The following is an 18260-nucleotide window of genomic DNA, read 5'->3' on the forward strand; positions in this document are numbered from 1 at the left end:
GCCATGCTAAATTGCCCGTAGTGTTAGGTAAGGGGTAAATGTAGGGGTATGGGTGGGTTTCGCTTCGGCGGGTCGGTGTGGACTTGTTGGGCTGAAGGGCCTGTTTCCACACTGTAATGTAATCTAATCTAATCTAATAATCTAATCTAATCCAAATCTAATCTAAAAAAGCTTTACTATCCTCCTTTGTATTATTGGTCATTTTACCTTCGTACCTCATTTTTCCTCTGCGCATTTCCTTCTTAGTAATTCTCTGTTGCTCTTTAAAAGCTTCCCAGTCCTCAGTTTTCCCCCTTATCTTTGCTATGTTATACTTTGTCTCTTTTAACTTTATGTTTCTTAACTTCCCTCGTCAGCCACGGCCGCCCATGCCTCCTCCTAGGATCTTTCTTCCTTTTAGGAATGAACTGATCCTGCAACTTCTGCATTATACACAGAAATATCTGCCATTGTTCCTCCACGGTCATCAGTCTGGGTGGGTTATTCTTCAGAGGGTTGGTGTGGACTTGTTGGGCCAGAAGGCCTGTTTCCACACTAGGTAATCTAATCAATTTCCAAACAAAACTCCCTTAAATTTCTCATCGGTCTTAAGGTAAACCTATTATTCTTAAACTGCGTTGTTTAGTTGTAGACAGACCCACAAGAGGAAATAACCTCCTGTTATCAAACATAAAATTCCCTGAGGATCTAGGTTTCAATTGGACCACCTCATTTTTCTACATTCTAAAATGCCTTTTTGTTGCAAGCTCTAATGAGTTATTTTTGGAAAGTATAATTTTTGAAAGATAAAAAAAGTATTATTTTATTTTGGGATAGATGAAGCCTTTCATTTTGTGACAGAGTCTAGTAAACCTTCTCTGAACAGCTTCTATTACAAACATTTTCTCCCCCCCCTCCCCCCACCAAATAACCTCCATAACTGTATATAGCACTCCAGATGGGTTCCAGAGTAAAGCCTTGGACAGCTGTAATATTTTTTTTATTTTAAAAAAACTTGTACATTCCACTCTCCTTGCAATTTGCTTGTTGTACCTGTGTACAAACTTTTGAGATTCATGTACCAGGACATCCTGATTCTTGGGTGAAAAAGTTAACATAAAGAGGGAACAAGCAGAACTAGCCTCAGCTCTCAAATTCCTCTCTTCATTCTTATGTCCCCAGATGACTACTGGCTTGTGAGCTATCAGAGATAGCTGTATTGGAGCAAAATCCACTGCATTGAGAAATACGGGTGGCAAGGAGGAAGAAAGTTCCAGGGAAATTGCACAATTTCCTTACCGGATTTTGGATATGTGACTGCAATTACATCACCATCTCTTATTTCAGTATTAATCAGTTCTTCCAAATACTCTGTGGTGTGAATATTGGAGATAAAGTTGCAGCCTTTGTATTCAAAAAGATCATGATTATCAGTCATTGTTAGTGTTCAGAAGCCTAGAATTAAAAGACAAACAAAAATCAATAGAAGTTAGTTTTTTTCTAATTTTGCAACAAAGGTCACAGGAGCATTATTCAAATAAAAACACAGCCACTATGGCAGGAGTGGTAAAATTCAAATGTAATCACTACCTTTTTTTTTGAATATAGCAATCTGACCTTTTCTCCTGCTTAGTTTTTGCTTTCACAGTTGGACATCATTCTGCCTTCCTAAATGTTTCTATCCTACCTATTCAAATCCTGTTACATTTCCAATTTCTCCTGGTTGTCAATAACCTTTAGTTCCTCTCCAGTGTGGAGAAGGTTCATGATAAAATATCTTCCAATCATTTAGCCTCTAACATGAACATGGCCATTATATGTATATAGAAATACATTAGGTTTGTACTTATATTTTGTAGGTTAAGGAAAGGACTTTGTTTCATTTGAATTCTCACAGGAATAAGGGTAGATAAAAATGTTTGTGCATTTAGAGGTGAATTGTTGTCTTTTAGACAATAAAAAGGATGGAGGCGGGGAGAGGAGAGTTGGGCTATTGCCTTGCACCAAGGTATCATGACAGAAGCAAACATTTTATACAGAGAAAAAAAAAAGAGGGAACCATCCAGAAGGCCAGAGAGTTTGCAAGTTTCTTTCAGCTAGAAGCAGGTCAGAGAGAAAAAACCTATAAGAGCAGGAGTGCAGTTTAGCATGATCTAAAACATAGGGCGAGAGAAGTCATGCTGAGTGGTGTTGTGCAAGTTTAAGAATGCTCTAGATATAGATAGGTATGGAAGAGGAACACCGGTTAAGAAATTAAAATGAACTGTTAGCAGTCTCAAAGAGAAATATTAAATTAATTGAGTAATGCACAAGTTTATGATAAAGAAACCAAGTACAGCCATGCCAAAGAATGAACTTCAAAATGAAATCAGGGTAACCCTTTACTGAGAGGAGTATCTGTAAAGTTAAGTGTGCTAAAATAGTTTCAACTAATTCGGATTCTGAAATTCTTAGAGTTAAAAACAGGCCACATCCCTGACCTTGTAAGGAGAAAAACAGTTCTTTTGTTAAAGGTACGTTGGCAGCCTCTTGTGAATATGGTCAGTGATAATACTGCAACCAAACGGAGTGAAATGAAACTTATGATCTAATAAGCCAGGTTTCACTCTAGGATCAGATGTATACAATATTACTGTCAGATGAGATCATAACAGATGTTACCGGTTTTTGGCATTCTGTTTCATTGTCACCATCTTTCTTTGATTTGCCATTGCTGAATCCATTGGGATACCATAGACGAAAATTTGAACCATACCAACACTGAGTGAGATGAGTGATTTTATTGTCATAGACTTTACAGGGAGAAAACAGTGAAAAGTCTTTTCTACTGTCACCATGTTCCATCACCATTTTGAATAATTTCAAAAAAATAGAAAGACAGCCAAAGATGCCTGTGCTGCCATTCCTCCAATGCCTCAACGTCACCTTTAGCTGATCCAACCAACATTGAAGTCACCAGTCTTCAGGCACCATCTACCACTGGGCTGATTCTCCATGGTTACTGCTTCACCACCACGTGCACCAAAATCCACAACAGAGTCATATCACTCACCACTGAGCCCACCTTGATGTTGCTGTGATGCCCTTCGCACCACTGCCGGATTCAACCAAAGTTACCAATCCTCATGTGCCATCTTTTGCCACTGGGCCAACTTGCTAACATTGCCTCCATCAATGTAGCAGCGGGCAATTCGGATGGTAGGTCCTGAGCTCACACTGGAAAAATAGGGGCTCACTTGAGTTGGTGCTGACCTCTCTCTCCACTGTAGGCAGCACGGGCTCATTCTCCCCTCCCCCCACGGCAATGCCATGCAAACTCAGGACAACAGATAAGGAAAAAGGAGAAGAAAAACACAAGAGGAAAAAAGTGGTTAGAACAAACGAGCTGCAGCTCCAGAGGTCTACTCCACTGCCATCTTTATGATGTTGATATATAGTGACTCAGTATTTAATTATAAAGGATAAAACTCCTGACTACTCAAAGCCTTCTATCATCCACAAGGACATCACTGCAGAAATGTCAGGTTAGTATCCTGTACATGAACATCTTCAGCTACTTAATCAAATACCTCCATCAGAAGGTCAGATGTAGCATATTCATTGATCATTTCAGAATGTTCAGCATGATTCAGTAGCCCACATCCATTTGTAAAAAGATCTGAACATCCATGCATGAGCATAGAAGCGACAGTCAGTGACCATCTTTCCAACAAGACAGAACCTAACTACATACCTTTTATGTTCAACTGCATTATTAAAATCAATAAATTCTTCACTTGCAACATTCTGGGACCTACCAATTACCAGAAAATGGAACTGGACCTCAATTTGTGAAAAGATTTGTAGCTCAGGTGCTCGTTGTTGTGGTTCTGTTCGCCGAGCTGGGAATTTGTGTTGCAGACGTTTCATCCCCTGTCTAGGTGACATCCTCAGTGCTTGGGAGCCTCCTGTGAAGCGCTTCTGTGATGTTTCCTCCGGCATTGTAGTGGTTTGTATCTGCTGCTTCCGGTTGTCAGTTCCAGCTGTCCGTTGCAGTGGCCGGTATATTGGGTCCAGGTCGATGTGCTTATTGATTGAATCTGTGGATGAGTGATCCACTCATCCAATCAATAAGCACATTGACCTGGACCTGGAAACATCACAGAAGCGCTTCACAGGAGGCTCCCAAGCACGGAGGATGTCACCTAGACAGGGGATGCAACACAAATTCCCAGCTCAGTGAACAGAACTGGACCTGTCATACATACTGAGCTCATTGCATTTTCGGCTAAGTGTCAGCTTTATTGATTTTCTGGAGGGTTTCTGATGCAAAGTTTATCAAGATCTTTTGTGGCATTGGACCAAATTCACTCATTAGTTAGCTACCCTGCCCCAATGGTGCTCCTTTCACCTGATTCAAGGTCCATCTTACCACACCTTGTTCCCATAACTCAAAAGTCACTGAATGTTTGCCAAAAGACCAATATCTCGGGTGCCAGTGCCATCTTTAAAAGACCATGGAGTACCAGGACAAGCATGGCAGTCTGACATCATCTCACCAGCAATGCAATGGCACAGTAGCCAAGCCACACAGACATCTGATACTACCTCATGCAACCCCATTCTCTCACCTAGTCACTGTTTACCTGTTCTTAGATACCTTTATTAGGATGTAGCTAAGTTAGCTGGGGACTGACTAGGGAAATTCTCATACAGGCATTTACAAAGATTAGCTGAAAACAAACAAGGCAAAATAGATGAGGCAGTTTACCTACAATGCAAATCAAATGCTGACATCATGACCAATAACTATTTGTTGGTTCACGACTGAGACATCCTGTACAAGTCATGTCCTAGAAGCAGCCAACAGCATAGACATTCAAAGCAGCTGCAACGATCACAGCACTGAAAAAGCATGGATTTCCACTCCTGCAGGTCTCAGGTACTGATCTGGTATAGCTGCATTAGACAGAGTCTGCATTGATATTGCACCTCATTCATTCCTAGGAGACTGGGGGCTTCCTGTCCCCCGTATCAGCCTTTACCTTCTCAGAAGGTCAGCCTGCTGTGACCAATATTCCTGCAGTGGCAAGGCACTGGGGCCTGATGGAAATAATCAATGTTGGAAACATGGAGCAAAATAGATTCTTAGCTGTGATTGGTCAATGGTGGTAAATCCTGCAGATGAGAGTTGCACACTTTAAAATCAAAATCGATATGCTGCAGCATAATGAGGGTCATGTCTCCATCATTTAATCAAATCAGTTTCAGCCTCAGCACCACTGACTGAGTGACCGCTAAATTACAACATAAGGCAGTGTCTGCTGTACTCTGGACCCTTTTTGATCCAAAACTCGTGCTCAATTTTTTATTGTATTTAATAGTTCACTGTTATATACATGGCAGATGATAAGTCAATCATTTCAGACTCCCACAGAACCATTGGAATTGTCAAAAATTATGGGTCATTTTTGGCTAGCGCAGCCCTCTATATGCAGCTAACTTATTCAACATTGACTACTCAATATTCAATTTTAAGAATTAATAGTATGGAAAAAAGTCTCCTTGACCAGCATTTAAACTCTAAACATGTTTACTCTGCATGCATTACAAATGGATGAAAGATGAATTGAAAATGGAATGTAGCTGCAGTTTGCAATTACCTGCTCTATGTATTTTCCCCATATATGGTCCTGGCATCAAGCATCTTGAGCTTTTGCCCCAAGTGACATTGACTTCACCCACCCAGGATACTCTCACAGCCATTTTCCAGATGCCATATGGCATCTGGATGACACCAAACAGTGGCAGGGAATGTAGCTCAGTGCAGACACCATCAGCACTAAGCTCTGCCTTGTCATCAGGTAGACCCCAGAACCTCCTTGCCCCATTTTACCTCATTACCCATCTCCCCACCACATTGAACTCTGCCTCCAACTGTCCTCCCTACTGTTGACAGAGTCTCTTAAAAACAAAACTTTACTAGCATTTACCGCCATAGGATGAGATTTCATTTAACAACAACGACAGCAATAATTGGCTTTCCAGAATTCTAGCATATGAAAACAAATGGAAGATTTATGAAGAATAGAGGTCATAATGCTTATTGAACTAGTGTCAACAATTTATCTGGTGCCAAATGTACCCTGGTAACAGCAAGTGTTTTCAAGAAGAAGAAGGTTTTGTTCTTAGAAAGAATGAAAACTAACCTTCAAAATGGAGGTGGGCAAGGGGACATTGATCAACATGTGTGTTTGTCCCCTGACTATTGGCTAAAAGGATTCAGACAATTGATTGGACACAAAGTAATCCAGCCTGGAAACACGATTTAACAACAAGTGCTCAGGGGTAAGGAGGAGTTCTTAGCAGCCAGATATTCTCATCTGATATGTAGTAAATGGAGCAGAAGAGGAGGATGACCCAGGGAAGAGTTCCCTAATACCTAGGTTGGACATCAGGATGCTGTCCCCACCACTTTATCCAAATCAATATATTCCACACCACCAGCCTGATTGGCCTCTGGGATTAGTGAATTATCCCCAGTTGTCACAGTTGTGTACTGTTTAAAAAAAGTCTAAGGTACCATTTCAAAAAAGGGCTGCTTTTTAACAAATTCATTGAACTAGAAGAACATTACTTACAAATCAACTTCCTATGTTAGTTAACTGCAATTGCAAACTCTCAAATCACTGTCTCCTGAACCCCAACATTATACCTATGTGATGTACATGTAGTCCTTTACACTTGCCTTACAGGACCATTGTAGTAGTCACCTACCCCTCCTCCACCTCCCCTCCCCCTACTCTGGGGCCTACCACGTGCCCTAATGCAATTTCTCTCAATATATTTGTCCCGTCCTTAACATGCCTCCACTTACCACCCTCTAGTTTGGACTTCCCCAATCTTGTTTGGCAGTGACATCTCCTTTAACCCTGTAGCAACCAGCCCTCACCCCAACCAGCACTTGGGTCATCCTGAACAATTGATGCACAAGTCTCCAGCCCTGTTTTCAGCCCTAGCATTGTGTTCAGCTCAGGCCTCTGACTACGACAGATGCACCAGGAAAGGTTAACTGGACGGCTGTCCTTGCAGCTCCTGCTTGAGAAGATCCTATATGGCTGGCCATTATCTATTTCCTGGTCTATAGCTGGTCATATCCCCTGACAGTGACTGGCCAAAGTTGATGGCTGACAATGGACAAGCCCCTGGACTGTGTGCCTGTGATTGAGGTACTGTCACCCCTGACTGAGAATTCCCAACCCCCAGTCCACTGACTGGACTAAGGACTAGCCACCACCCAATATGGTGATTTGGATGCATGAACATGCAGTGTGTCTGCTGACTAGGCAGCTAGCTCATGCTATGTGTTGGATTGACATTTCACTGTTTCATACAAGATGTTCTCGCAGCACTTGACAGATCCTTATGGACAAAGATCTGTGTGTCTGCACAAAAAGACCACATCAAATCTAGAAGTACAGAGCCTTATGCTTACCAATTTGTAAGGATACTGTGAGCATGCAGGCAAGTGCTAAGTGATTGAGGGCAATCTATTCCAATCCATGAACAGAGTGCCAGCCTGTACAGATAGTGTTCTCACAACAGCTTTTGAACATTTGTTTGCTGAAGCGCCCTGCAATGCAGCTCTGTATATCTGCTAAATGGTTCAGTGAGGTGCCATAAGGACACTAAGGGACTGCCAAATATCATATGGGCAAGGTGTGCGTGGTTGGTGACAATGGGTGCTGGTCCAAGATATTTAGCCACAAGGGTTCTTCACTGTTAATGCTGAGTGCAGTCACCAAATACCCATTGATTTCTAAGACATGATTTCCCACAATCCAGTTTCTGGGTGATGGCGATAGTACAGAAGGCAGCATATCCATGAGGCAAGAGGAGCAGTAAACAAGGTTCTTAACCAGCAATAATCCCTATTAGCAAGCAACCTGCCCCTCCCAAGCAAGAATCGCACCTCAACACGTGGAACCTGCTTAAAAAGGATGTAGGAAGGTGCTCCCAATGTAAGGATAGGGTACACTTCAATTCTTGTGGGATTCTGCCACATTTCTTGCCATAACCTACATCTTTCAGGCCCCTGAAAGATTTTGCCCATTGTGAATATAAAAGCAGGTCACAGTATAGGAATCTGATGAGTAATTCCCCAACCATCTCCCAATATCTGCCCACCAACTTCAAGTTAGAGTGTGATGGGATACGTTCCCTGCTTGGAGTATATGCCAGCAACTCAAGAAAGCTCAGCATAATCCAGGAGTGCAGCAAACTCGATTGACCACCCGATCCAGCCTCAATTTAATGTCAGCAGTGTATACCATCTAGTTGGCTTGCTGCAGGTATCTACAAGGCTAGAGAGTTCTTTCCAAATCAATAAGCTCTACTACCTCGAAGGACAAGGCACTGTATATTTGGAGTACCAACACAAGTTCTCCAAGTCATGTTATCAAGACTTGGAAATATAACATTCTGTCACTTTTGCTTGCTCCCAATTCCAGAACTTCCTTCTCAGCAGCACTGTGTTGCACCAAACAGTTCAGCAGTTCGAGAAGGCACCTCCTCATTTTCACCAAGGCAACTAGGGATGGAAAATAAGTGCATCTAGTCCAACTAGTGTTGCCCACATCCCATGAACAAGGTGCAAATTAAGTTTTTTTAGTAATTAATTCAAGTTAGGAAATTGCTGGGAACAATTTTCCAAGAATGATGATTGATGTAAGGAACTTGATCTAGTAATGTTCTAAAAATCTATATTGTTGTTATGGTTAAGTTGTAAACTTTTACAATGTATACTCAGATTAAATCTTTTAACATTTAGATTGAGGGATTATGTTTAAAACAGCAATAGAGATTTCAAAGGTTAACTTTAAAGTCTGTTCAGAGCAAACCATATTTTTTCAATGAAAGCAGTTAGAAATCCCCTCCAGAATCTTCATCTGGGGAAGAAGAGAACAAATATAGATTATAGTCACATTGTTTCACAAGTCATAGTCCTGGCGAAATATTCCACTTCAGCTTTTATATTTTAACAGAATAAGAAAGATTATACATTTAGCAAATTTCACCAATGGTCAGTATATTCTGAACAGTGTAGAGATTAAACTTAATTAACTTTTTCAGGCAAACTAAACAAAAATAGCATCCATCAAAACAGTCAACAAGGCAACAGTAGTTTATTAAACGTGCTACTAGTTTGGCAACCCAGTATTGCTTATCCTGGTATCTTGCCCAGATTCGTTGGGGTTACCTTTGGTTTTTACGATGTGTTACAGAACATTCACACCACTCAGCACACAGTTAATAATCTTGATTGAGAACAAGATAAGAATAATCAGTATTTGCTGAGTAATCAGAGTTACCATTTTAGGTCAATGACCTTTCATCAGGAATGGGAGAAGTTGAAAATGTAACCCAGTCAAGTAGGTGAACTGGAGTTGGTGGGGAAAAAAAACAAACAAACAAGACTTTGCACTAAGAGTGGAGACATCAGAGATTAAATGAGGAAAGAGAATTATTTGGCAGAGTCAAAAGGAGTGGTAATAGAGAAGAGTAAAACTACAACAGACAGGTGTGAATGGCAGCACAAGCAATTGCTGGCTAAAGGCCAGAAAATGCAAACAAAGGACAAAATCCCTGACATTGAGAAAATGAAACAAAATTGTATGGAATTATGGCCTGAAATTGTGCAATGGAAAGGGTTGTATTGCTCAGCACTAATTGCTGCTGGAGCAAGGGTCAAATGCAGACTGTAAAGTATCAAATCAAAAAAGGTGAGGCCTCTGTTTTTGAAAGTCATATTGAGATTTACTGGAAGACTGCATGGGGGCAGAAGGAGGGATTGGAGAATGATATTTTTCTCCTAGAAGCTCTGTTCTCCAGGAGATTGCATCAATGAGTGACGATTATAATACATTGAATTAAGAATATACCAATTGTTATTTCACTTGGAAGGTATTTTGGTTCTTAATGAATTAAAGAGCAAGTGCTGCAACTCACTTACATGGAAAGGATATTTAGGGGTATTTGTGAGAAGGAATCATATTCAACCCTTTCACCCAATTCCAGTATTCTCCCTCCATCTGGCCTCTTGCATACATTTGAGCTATGACACCCTAAGACCTAACGTCTTAAGATGTCCTAGGCCCAACCATCTTCAGCTGCTTGATTAATGATCTTCCCTACATCACAAAAAGGTTGGAAATGAGGATGTGCAATGATTGTACAAACATTCAGCACCATTCATGACTTCAGATCCTGAAGCAGTCTACACTTAAATGCAACAAAATCTGGACAATATGCAGGCTTGGGCTGACAAATGGCAAGTAATGTTCACACCAAGCTATGACTATTACCAATAAGAGACAATCTAACTGTAGTAACTGTAACAAGGTCAGCTAAGTGCACCACAGAATTCCCTGATTGAACCAGACTGAGGAGCCCTGGCTGGCAGATAAGAAAGGAGTGTTGGACATCTGGTTCATTCAGATCTAGCTCTGAGGGATCTTGGTCAGTGTCAAAGACTCTCCACATGTAAATAAAGGGTGACATGGTGACAGGATACTGGTCTCGAGTTATTTCACTAATGACTGCCCCTTGACATTCAATGGTGTTAACATCACTTAATTCCCAGCTCAAAATCCTGGGGGTTACCAATGACCAGAAACTCAAATGGATTCATGTCATAAATATTATGGATCAGACCAAACCCCCTCAAAATATATTAAGATTGCAAAGACACTACATTTTCTTATTAGAAAGATGGGTAAGGCATGCTGTTCCTGATACAATTAGACTGGTCAAACACTGACTTTAAGCAAAACACCTTTTACACTACAGACAAAATAAAAAAATATTTGGCTTGACTGGGACTCTATTGGAATAGAGCCAGTCTTACAGCTCAAAAAACAGACCTTTCAGTTCAACTAGTCTGGGCTGACCAGATATCTTAAACTGATCTGGTCCCACTTGCTAGCATTTGGCCCATATCCCACAGGTGGCGCGGTGACAGTGGTTACCACTGCTGCCTCAGCACCAGAGACCCAGGTTCAATTCCCGCCTCAGGCAACTGTGTGGAGTTTGCTGCACATTCTCCCAGTGTCTGCGTGGGTTTCCTCTGGGTGCTCTGGTTTCCTCCCAGTCCAAAAGTGTGCAGGTTAGGTAAATTGGCCATGCTAAATTGCCTGTAGCGTTAGGTGAAGGGGTCAATGTAGGGGAATGGGTCTGGGTGGGTTGCTCTTCGGAGGGTCGATGTGGACTTGTTGGGCCGAAGGGCCTGTTTCCACACTGTAAATAATCTAAACCCTTCCACCACTCCCTCGGACAGCTTATGCCATACACGCACCACCCTCTGCATTAAAAGTTGTCTGTCAGGTCTGTTTTAAATAGTTTCCCTCTCACCTTAAACTTATGCCCTCCAGTTTTGGGCTCAACTACCCTGCAAAAACGACCTTGGTTATTTATCCTATCCATGCCCCTCATGATTTTATAAACCTCTATAAATGTAACTTCTCAGCCTCTGACACTCCAGGAAACAGCCCCAACCTACTCAGCCTCTTTTCTAGCTCAAACCCTCCAAGCATGGCAACAGCCTTGTAAATCTTTGCGGAACCTTTACAAGTTTCACAACATATTTCCTATTCTAAAATATTATTGAAAATAAGTCTTTCTCTGGGGATTGACAGTGCAAAACTTGAGACAAAATGTTTTACCTTCTATAGTTCAAGAAGTTCACCTGAGTTGGCAAGTAAAATTCTATTTTGCTGCTTATTACTATAAATACTTTCAATTGACAGATTTACTCATGTTGTTCAGCCCTTAGAAATATGTACAATTCACTTCCAAGTACATTAAATCAAATGAGGATATTGGGCTTTCTCATATTTTCACTATTTGAATATCACAGAACAGGTTGAGTCTTGCAACATTCTCTCCAACAAAGCAAAAACAGAACTTCACAAAAGTACCCGGGAGAGCAGGTCCCATTATGACTCAATGGAAGTACTTTACCTCTGAAAGAATGAAAGTATACTTGTTTGAAAAGTCACATTCCAACATAATGAGACAAGCTTAAGGCCATATTATGAATAGAATTGAAATTGGACTTAAATGTCTAATATACAATGGATCTATAGTTATTGACTCATTCCGAAATGCAATTGATTTTAATTAAATAAAGCATGCGTAACCCACAGCTAAGTAACAGATATTTAAACTACTACTAAAAATAACTTCAATATAGTATCATCACTAACACCACTGGAAAATCCAGTAAAATAGATAGTCTCACATGCAATTCTAGCAGGAGGAAGAGAACCCCAGCTTTTAGCTCTAACAGAGAGGATAGGAGCTTCCTCATCCAGCTTCAAGTCTCCTGCAACTGCAGAAAGCTGAAACTAAATATTCAGGTTGAGAGAGAGCTTGACCCCACCCATTCAGACTGCTTCTATTCTTGCATCTTTTGAAAAAGATCCCAAGGTGTCACAAGCTGGCTATTTTATTGGCTGAGAGAGATGTCAAGCAGTCTGCTCAAAACCATTCTTCACCCAAAAAAAAGACAAAATGCACCTCTTAAAGCCATTGTATTATCCCAATAAACGGTAGCTACAGAGGGCAGATCAGAGGCTAGTAATACTGCTGCAAGTATCTCGCCTCCTAAATGCCCACAAGGCACAAGTCATTAGTGTGACAGAAACTTCCTACTTGCCTGGATGAAGGTCCAGCAACACTCAACATCCAGGAAGATAAGCAACTCACTTGATTGACACTATCTGCAAGGATCCACTCCTCCACCACTGACACTATCCAGCCAGTGACATCTATGTCACACAGAGGAATTAGATAAAAGAAAATGAACAATGTCATACTGTCAGTTGTGCATTTCTCCACAATCTTCATTCAGTCCATACTCTGAACTTTCTATACTTGGTTTGCGCATGTCCACAGCTACTATCACCAAAGAGCCATTGTCAGACTATAGACGCTTAGAGAAGTACAACACGGAAACAAACCGTTCAATCCAACTCATCCATGCTGACCAGATATCCTAACCTAATCTAGTCCCATTTACCAGCACTTGGCCCATTTCCCTCTAAACCCTACCTATTCAGATACCCATCCAGACGCCTTTTAAATGCTGCAACTGTATCAGCCTCCAACACTTCCTCTGGCAGCTCATTCCATATACGCACCACCCTTTGCAGGAAAGGTGGCCCCTCATCTTTTCCCTCTCACTCTGAACCAATGCCCTCTAGCTCTGGACTCCCTCACTCCTGGGAACAGACCTTGTCTATTTAGCCAATCCATGCCCCTCATGATTTTATAAACCTGAGGTCACCCCTCAGCCTCTGATGCTCCAGGGAAAACAGTCCCAGCCCATTCAGCCTCTCCCTATAGCTCAAATCCTCCAACCCAGGCAACATCCCAGTAAATCTTTTCTGAATCCTTTCTAATGTCACAACATACTTCCGATAGGAAGGAGACCAGAATTGCATACAATATTCCAAAAGTAGCCTAACCAATGTCCTGTACAGCTGCAACATGACCTCCCAACTTCTATATTCAATAAAGGAAAGCACACCAAATGCCTTCTTCACTATCCTATCTACCTGCAACTCCACTTTCAAGGAGCTATGAACCTGCACTCCAAGGTCTTTGTTCAGCCACACTCCCTAGAACCTTACCATTGAGTGTATAAGTCCTGCTAAGATTTGCTTTCCCAAAATGCAGCACCTCACATTTATCTAAATTAAACTCCATCTGCCATTCCTCAGCCATTGGCCCATCTGATCAAGATCCCATTTTACTGAGGTAACCTTCTTCACTGTTCACTACATCTCCAATTTTGGTGTCATCTGCAAACGTACTAACTAACCTCCTATGTTCACATCCAAATCATTTATATAAAATTACTAAAAGCAGTGGACTCAGTATCGAACCTTGTGGCACTCCACGGGTCACAGACTTCCAGTCTGAAAAGCAAGCCTCCACCCGATGAGCCAGTTATGTTTCCAAACAGCTACTTCTCCCTGTATTTTAGGAGATCTAACCAGTCTCCCAATCCTGTCCCTCAGGATTCCCTCCAACATCTTGCCCACAACTGATGTCAGGCTCACCAGTCTATTGTTCCCTGGCTTTTTTTTTTAAAAAAAACACCTTTCTTAAACAGTGGCACCACATTAGCCAACCTCCTGTCTTCTGGCACCTCACCTGTGACTATCGATGATACAAATATCTCAGCAACGGGCCCAGCAATCACTTCCCTTGCTTCCCACAGAATTCTAGGGTACACTTGGTCAGGTCCTGGGGATTTATCCACTTTTATGCATTTCAAGACATCCAGCACTTCCTCTAATGTGGAGATGTTTCCAGATGTCACCATTTATTTCTTCTATATCTTCCATGTCCTTCACCACAGTAAAGACTGATGCAAAGTACTCGTTTAGTATCTCCCCATCTCCTGTGGCTCCACACATAGGTTGCCTTGCTGATCTTTGATCTTTGATTCTCTCCCTAGTTACCCTTTTGTCCTTCATGTATTTATTAAAACCCTTTAGACTCTCCTTAACCCTATTTGCCAAAGCTATCTTATGCCCCTTTTTGCCCTGAGACTAAATGGGTGCTTCAAAGTAATTAGCCCACAACACACTGGACATGTCCTCAACTATAGCTCATTGTTTAGGATCGCTGACAGATTTACTGCCACTATCATTATTCCTGACAGGACCAGATTCATCCAGTGGGGTGGATTACCAGGTTGCTTTCCTCTATAGGATCGTTTCTTGCATAATAACCACATCAGCATCACTACCTCTGGTTCAAAACATCTAGGTTCAAGTCCACTTGCCACAGAGGTGAGTCATGATGTTTCTGAACTGGTTTATTTTGAAAGACTTGGCACAAGTTACATTAGTATGATTGATATTCTTACATAACTACGAGAGGGACTTCAATGTTCAGCCTTCATTTACAAGATCCAGAGCTACTCCACCTCCCTTCACATTGGACAGTACTTAATGTACTCCTCAGCATTAACCCTTCCAAACCTTTGCAGTGCAGGAAATGTTGGATGACTGACGAAATTGAAGTTGAAGTTGGTCAAAAAAATAGTATATGTCATGGATGGAGTGAATCCCTAGAAGACTATACAAGGCAGTAGGGGTATACTTAAGAGGGAAATCTGGAGGGCAGAAAAAAAGGGATGAGATAGCTTTGGCAAATTGGGTTAAGGAGAATCCAAAGACCTTCTATAAACAGAGGCCAGACGAGTAACAAGGGAGAGAATAGGGCCCTTAAGGAACAGCAAGGCTGCCTATGTGTGGAACAGCCGGAGATGGGGAAGATACTAAAGTACTTTGCATCAGTGATCACTGTGGAGAAGGATAGGGAAGATAGAGGAAGTAGGGAAATAAACAATGACATCTTGAAAACCATCCATATTACAGAGGAGATGTTGGAAGTCTTAAAAATGCATAAAGATGCATAAATCCCCAGGATCTATTTAAGGTATACCCTAGAACTCTGTGGGAAGCTCAGGAAGTGATTGCTGAGCCCCTTGCTGAGATACTAAGATCATCGATAGTCAAATGTGAGGTGCTGGAAGACTGGAGGTTGGCTAATGTGGTGCCATTATTTAAGAAAGGTGGTAAGGAAAAGCCAGGGAGCTATACACCAGTGAGCCGGATATCAGTGGTGGGCAAGTTGTTGGAGGGATTCCTGAGGGACAGGAATTACATGTATTTGGAAAGGCAAAGAATATTACACCATGGCTTTATGTGTGGGATATCATGCCTCACTACATTGATTGAGCTTTTTTGAAGTAGTAATGAAGAGGATTAATGAGGGAAAATTGTTGGACTTGATCTATATGGACTTTGGTAAGGCATTCAACACAGTTCCTCATGTTAGACTAGTTAGCAAGTCTAGATCACATGAAATACAGGGTGAACTAGCCATTTGGATACAGAACTGGCTCAAAAATAGAAGACAGAGGGTTTTGGTGGAGGGTTGCTTTTCAGACTGGAGGCCTGTGACCAGTGCAGTGCCACAAGGATTGGTGCTGGGTGTACTCTTTATTTATAAGAATTATTTGGATGTGGTCATAGGAGGTATAGTTAGTAAGTTTGCAGATGACACCAAAATTGGAGGTGGTGTGGACAGCATACAAAGGGACCTTGATCAGATGGGCCAAGGAATAGCAGATGGAGTTTAATTTAAAGAAACATTAGGTGCTGCATTTTGAAAAGACAAATCAGGGCAGGACTTCTACACTTAATGGGAAGGACCTGGGGAGCATTGCTAAACAAAGAAACCTTTGGATGAAGATTTATATTTCCCTGATCCCAGGTAGACAGGATAGTGAAGGCAGTGTTTAGTATGCTTGCCTTTATTGATCAGTGCATTGACTATAGGAGTTGGGAGGCCATGTTAACACTGTTGGTCTTTTTGGAATACTCTATGCAGTTCTGGTCTCCCTGCTAAAGGAAGGATGTTGTGAAACTTGAAAAGGTTCAGAAAAGATTTACAAGAATGTTGCCAGGGTTGGAGGATTTGAGCTATAGAAAGAGGCTGAATAGGCTGGGGCTGTTTTCTCTGGAGCGTCAGAGGCTGAGGGGTGACTTTAGAGGTTTATGAAATCATGAGGGGCACAGATAGGGTGATATCCAAGGTCTTATCCCCAGGGTGTGGGAATCCAGGGTGAGAGGGCATAGGTTTCAGGTGAGAGTGAAAAGATTTAAAAGGGACCCAAGGGTGGTGCATGTGTGGAATGAGCTGCCAGAGGAGGTGATGGAGGCTGGCACAATTACAACACTTAAAAGGCATCTGGATGGGTATATAAATAGAAATGGTTTATAGGGATATGGGTCAAATGTGATTAGATTAATTTAGGATATCTGGTTGGCGTGATGAATTGGTTTGAAGGGCCTGTTTCTATGCTGTACAGCTGTATGACCAATCTGCCAACATGCCCCAACTCAAAAAAAACACACACACACAAGAACTGCCATCCTACAACTGCAGCAAGAATCCCTCTGAGGGGCTGTCCTTCCAAAATGATAACCAGGCTGCTTTATTCTTTTGTAGGTGAATTTACCAGAATATGACCGACAAATGATTTCCTCAAGATAACAGTTCCCAGCTCAGCTATTAAAAGCTTAATTCCTGGCTTTTACTTGGATGTAATTTTCATAGTGTCCTCGGGAGGGCCAAGACCTTGTACTAGCCCATATTTCTAACTGGTACTCTGAGAAAAACTCCTTTCCTAACCTGGAATTTTTAAACACAAATCTGGAATTTGTGCTATTCAAAGAACGAATATACCAGAAATTTAATATCTTTAAAATTAAAACTGAACATTCAACTTTTGTGGGTATGTTTCTAATGCTATGAAAGTTTACTTGGTTTAAAGAATATGCTCTATCGACCCTTCTCCTCGGATGCTGCCTGAACTGCTGTGCTCTTCCAGCACCACTAATCCAGAATCTGGTTTCCAGCATCTGCAGTCATTGTTTTTAACCTTTTTACTTCAGCAAATCAGCCGAACGAATCAAGAGCAAGCAACTTCGTCCAATACACTGTATAAATAAGTTCGATAAATTATTACTGCATACCATGCCAAAAGTTAAACTTACTTACCGTGAAGAAAGAGAGAGGAAAAACGAAACGTTGTTTCGAGAATGGGCACTGGGGAACTGTCAATTTTAAATAGTGAGCAATTACATATTCAAATAAGCGATATACCTCACCACCAATCAGCAGCCGCCAAGGAGAAATAAACTGACTTTCTAAAAAGAGTTTTGACCTGGAGATGCGATTTCATAAAAAGTCTCCATCGAAAAAGAACATCGCGGTTCATTTACAACAGAAGAGATTATAAACCTGTTGAACAACATGCTTTGGTGAAAACAAAACCAGAAAGTGTTGGAGGAACTCAGCAGGTTTGGCGGGATTTGTGCAGAGAAAAACAGAGTTAACATTTCGAGTTCAGAACATTCCAAGTCCGTGGATCCAAGACCTCTTCACAAATGCCGCCAGACCCATCGAGTGCCTCTCCCTGTGTGTATTTGTGTTAGACCTCCACGCATTTGTTTTATGTTTATGTCTTGGTAGATTGGAGAAAATCGTCTGATTTAATAACGTTATTGGATTCCAGGCGCAGCTGGGACCGCCTCAACAGTCAAGATAATGTTTTAGGGAGCTGGGTCAGTGTTAAGGACTCTCCATGTGTGAATAAACATTGTAAGGGGATACTCCCAGCCTCTGTGCAGTTATTCCAGAGTCTATCTGACTCTGGA

General features: G+C 41.5%; 1 protein-coding gene across 3 annotated transcripts in view; it reads right to left on the reverse strand.

The window, feature by feature from the left end:
* Positions 1–17700, reverse strand: part of LOC122546148 (amine sulfotransferase-like) — a 45982-nt gene extending 28282 nt beyond the window's left edge. For 2 of the 3 annotated variants that reach the window (XM_043684974.1, XM_043684964.1), the window contains exons 1-2: positions 17602–17700; positions 1279–1434 (exon numbers count right to left, since the gene is read on the reverse strand). In XM_043684974.1, the coding sequence (XP_043540909.1) occupies positions 1279–1417 (139 nt within the window). In that variant the 5' untranslated portion in view covers positions 1418–1434; positions 17602–17700. Of the gene's footprint in view, positions 1–1278; positions 1435–12256; positions 12354–17601 lie in introns of those variants that run through there. The other variant, XM_043684969.1, reaches the window with a different exon arrangement.
* Between the last annotated feature and the right edge of the window lie 560 nt (positions 17701–18260).

Source organism: Chiloscyllium plagiosum, chromosome 3 (assembly GCF_004010195.1).
Source record: "Chiloscyllium plagiosum isolate BGI_BamShark_2017 chromosome 3, ASM401019v2, whole genome shotgun sequence".
Classification (NCBI taxonomy): Eukaryota; Metazoa; Chordata; class Chondrichthyes; order Orectolobiformes; family Hemiscylliidae; genus Chiloscyllium; species Chiloscyllium plagiosum.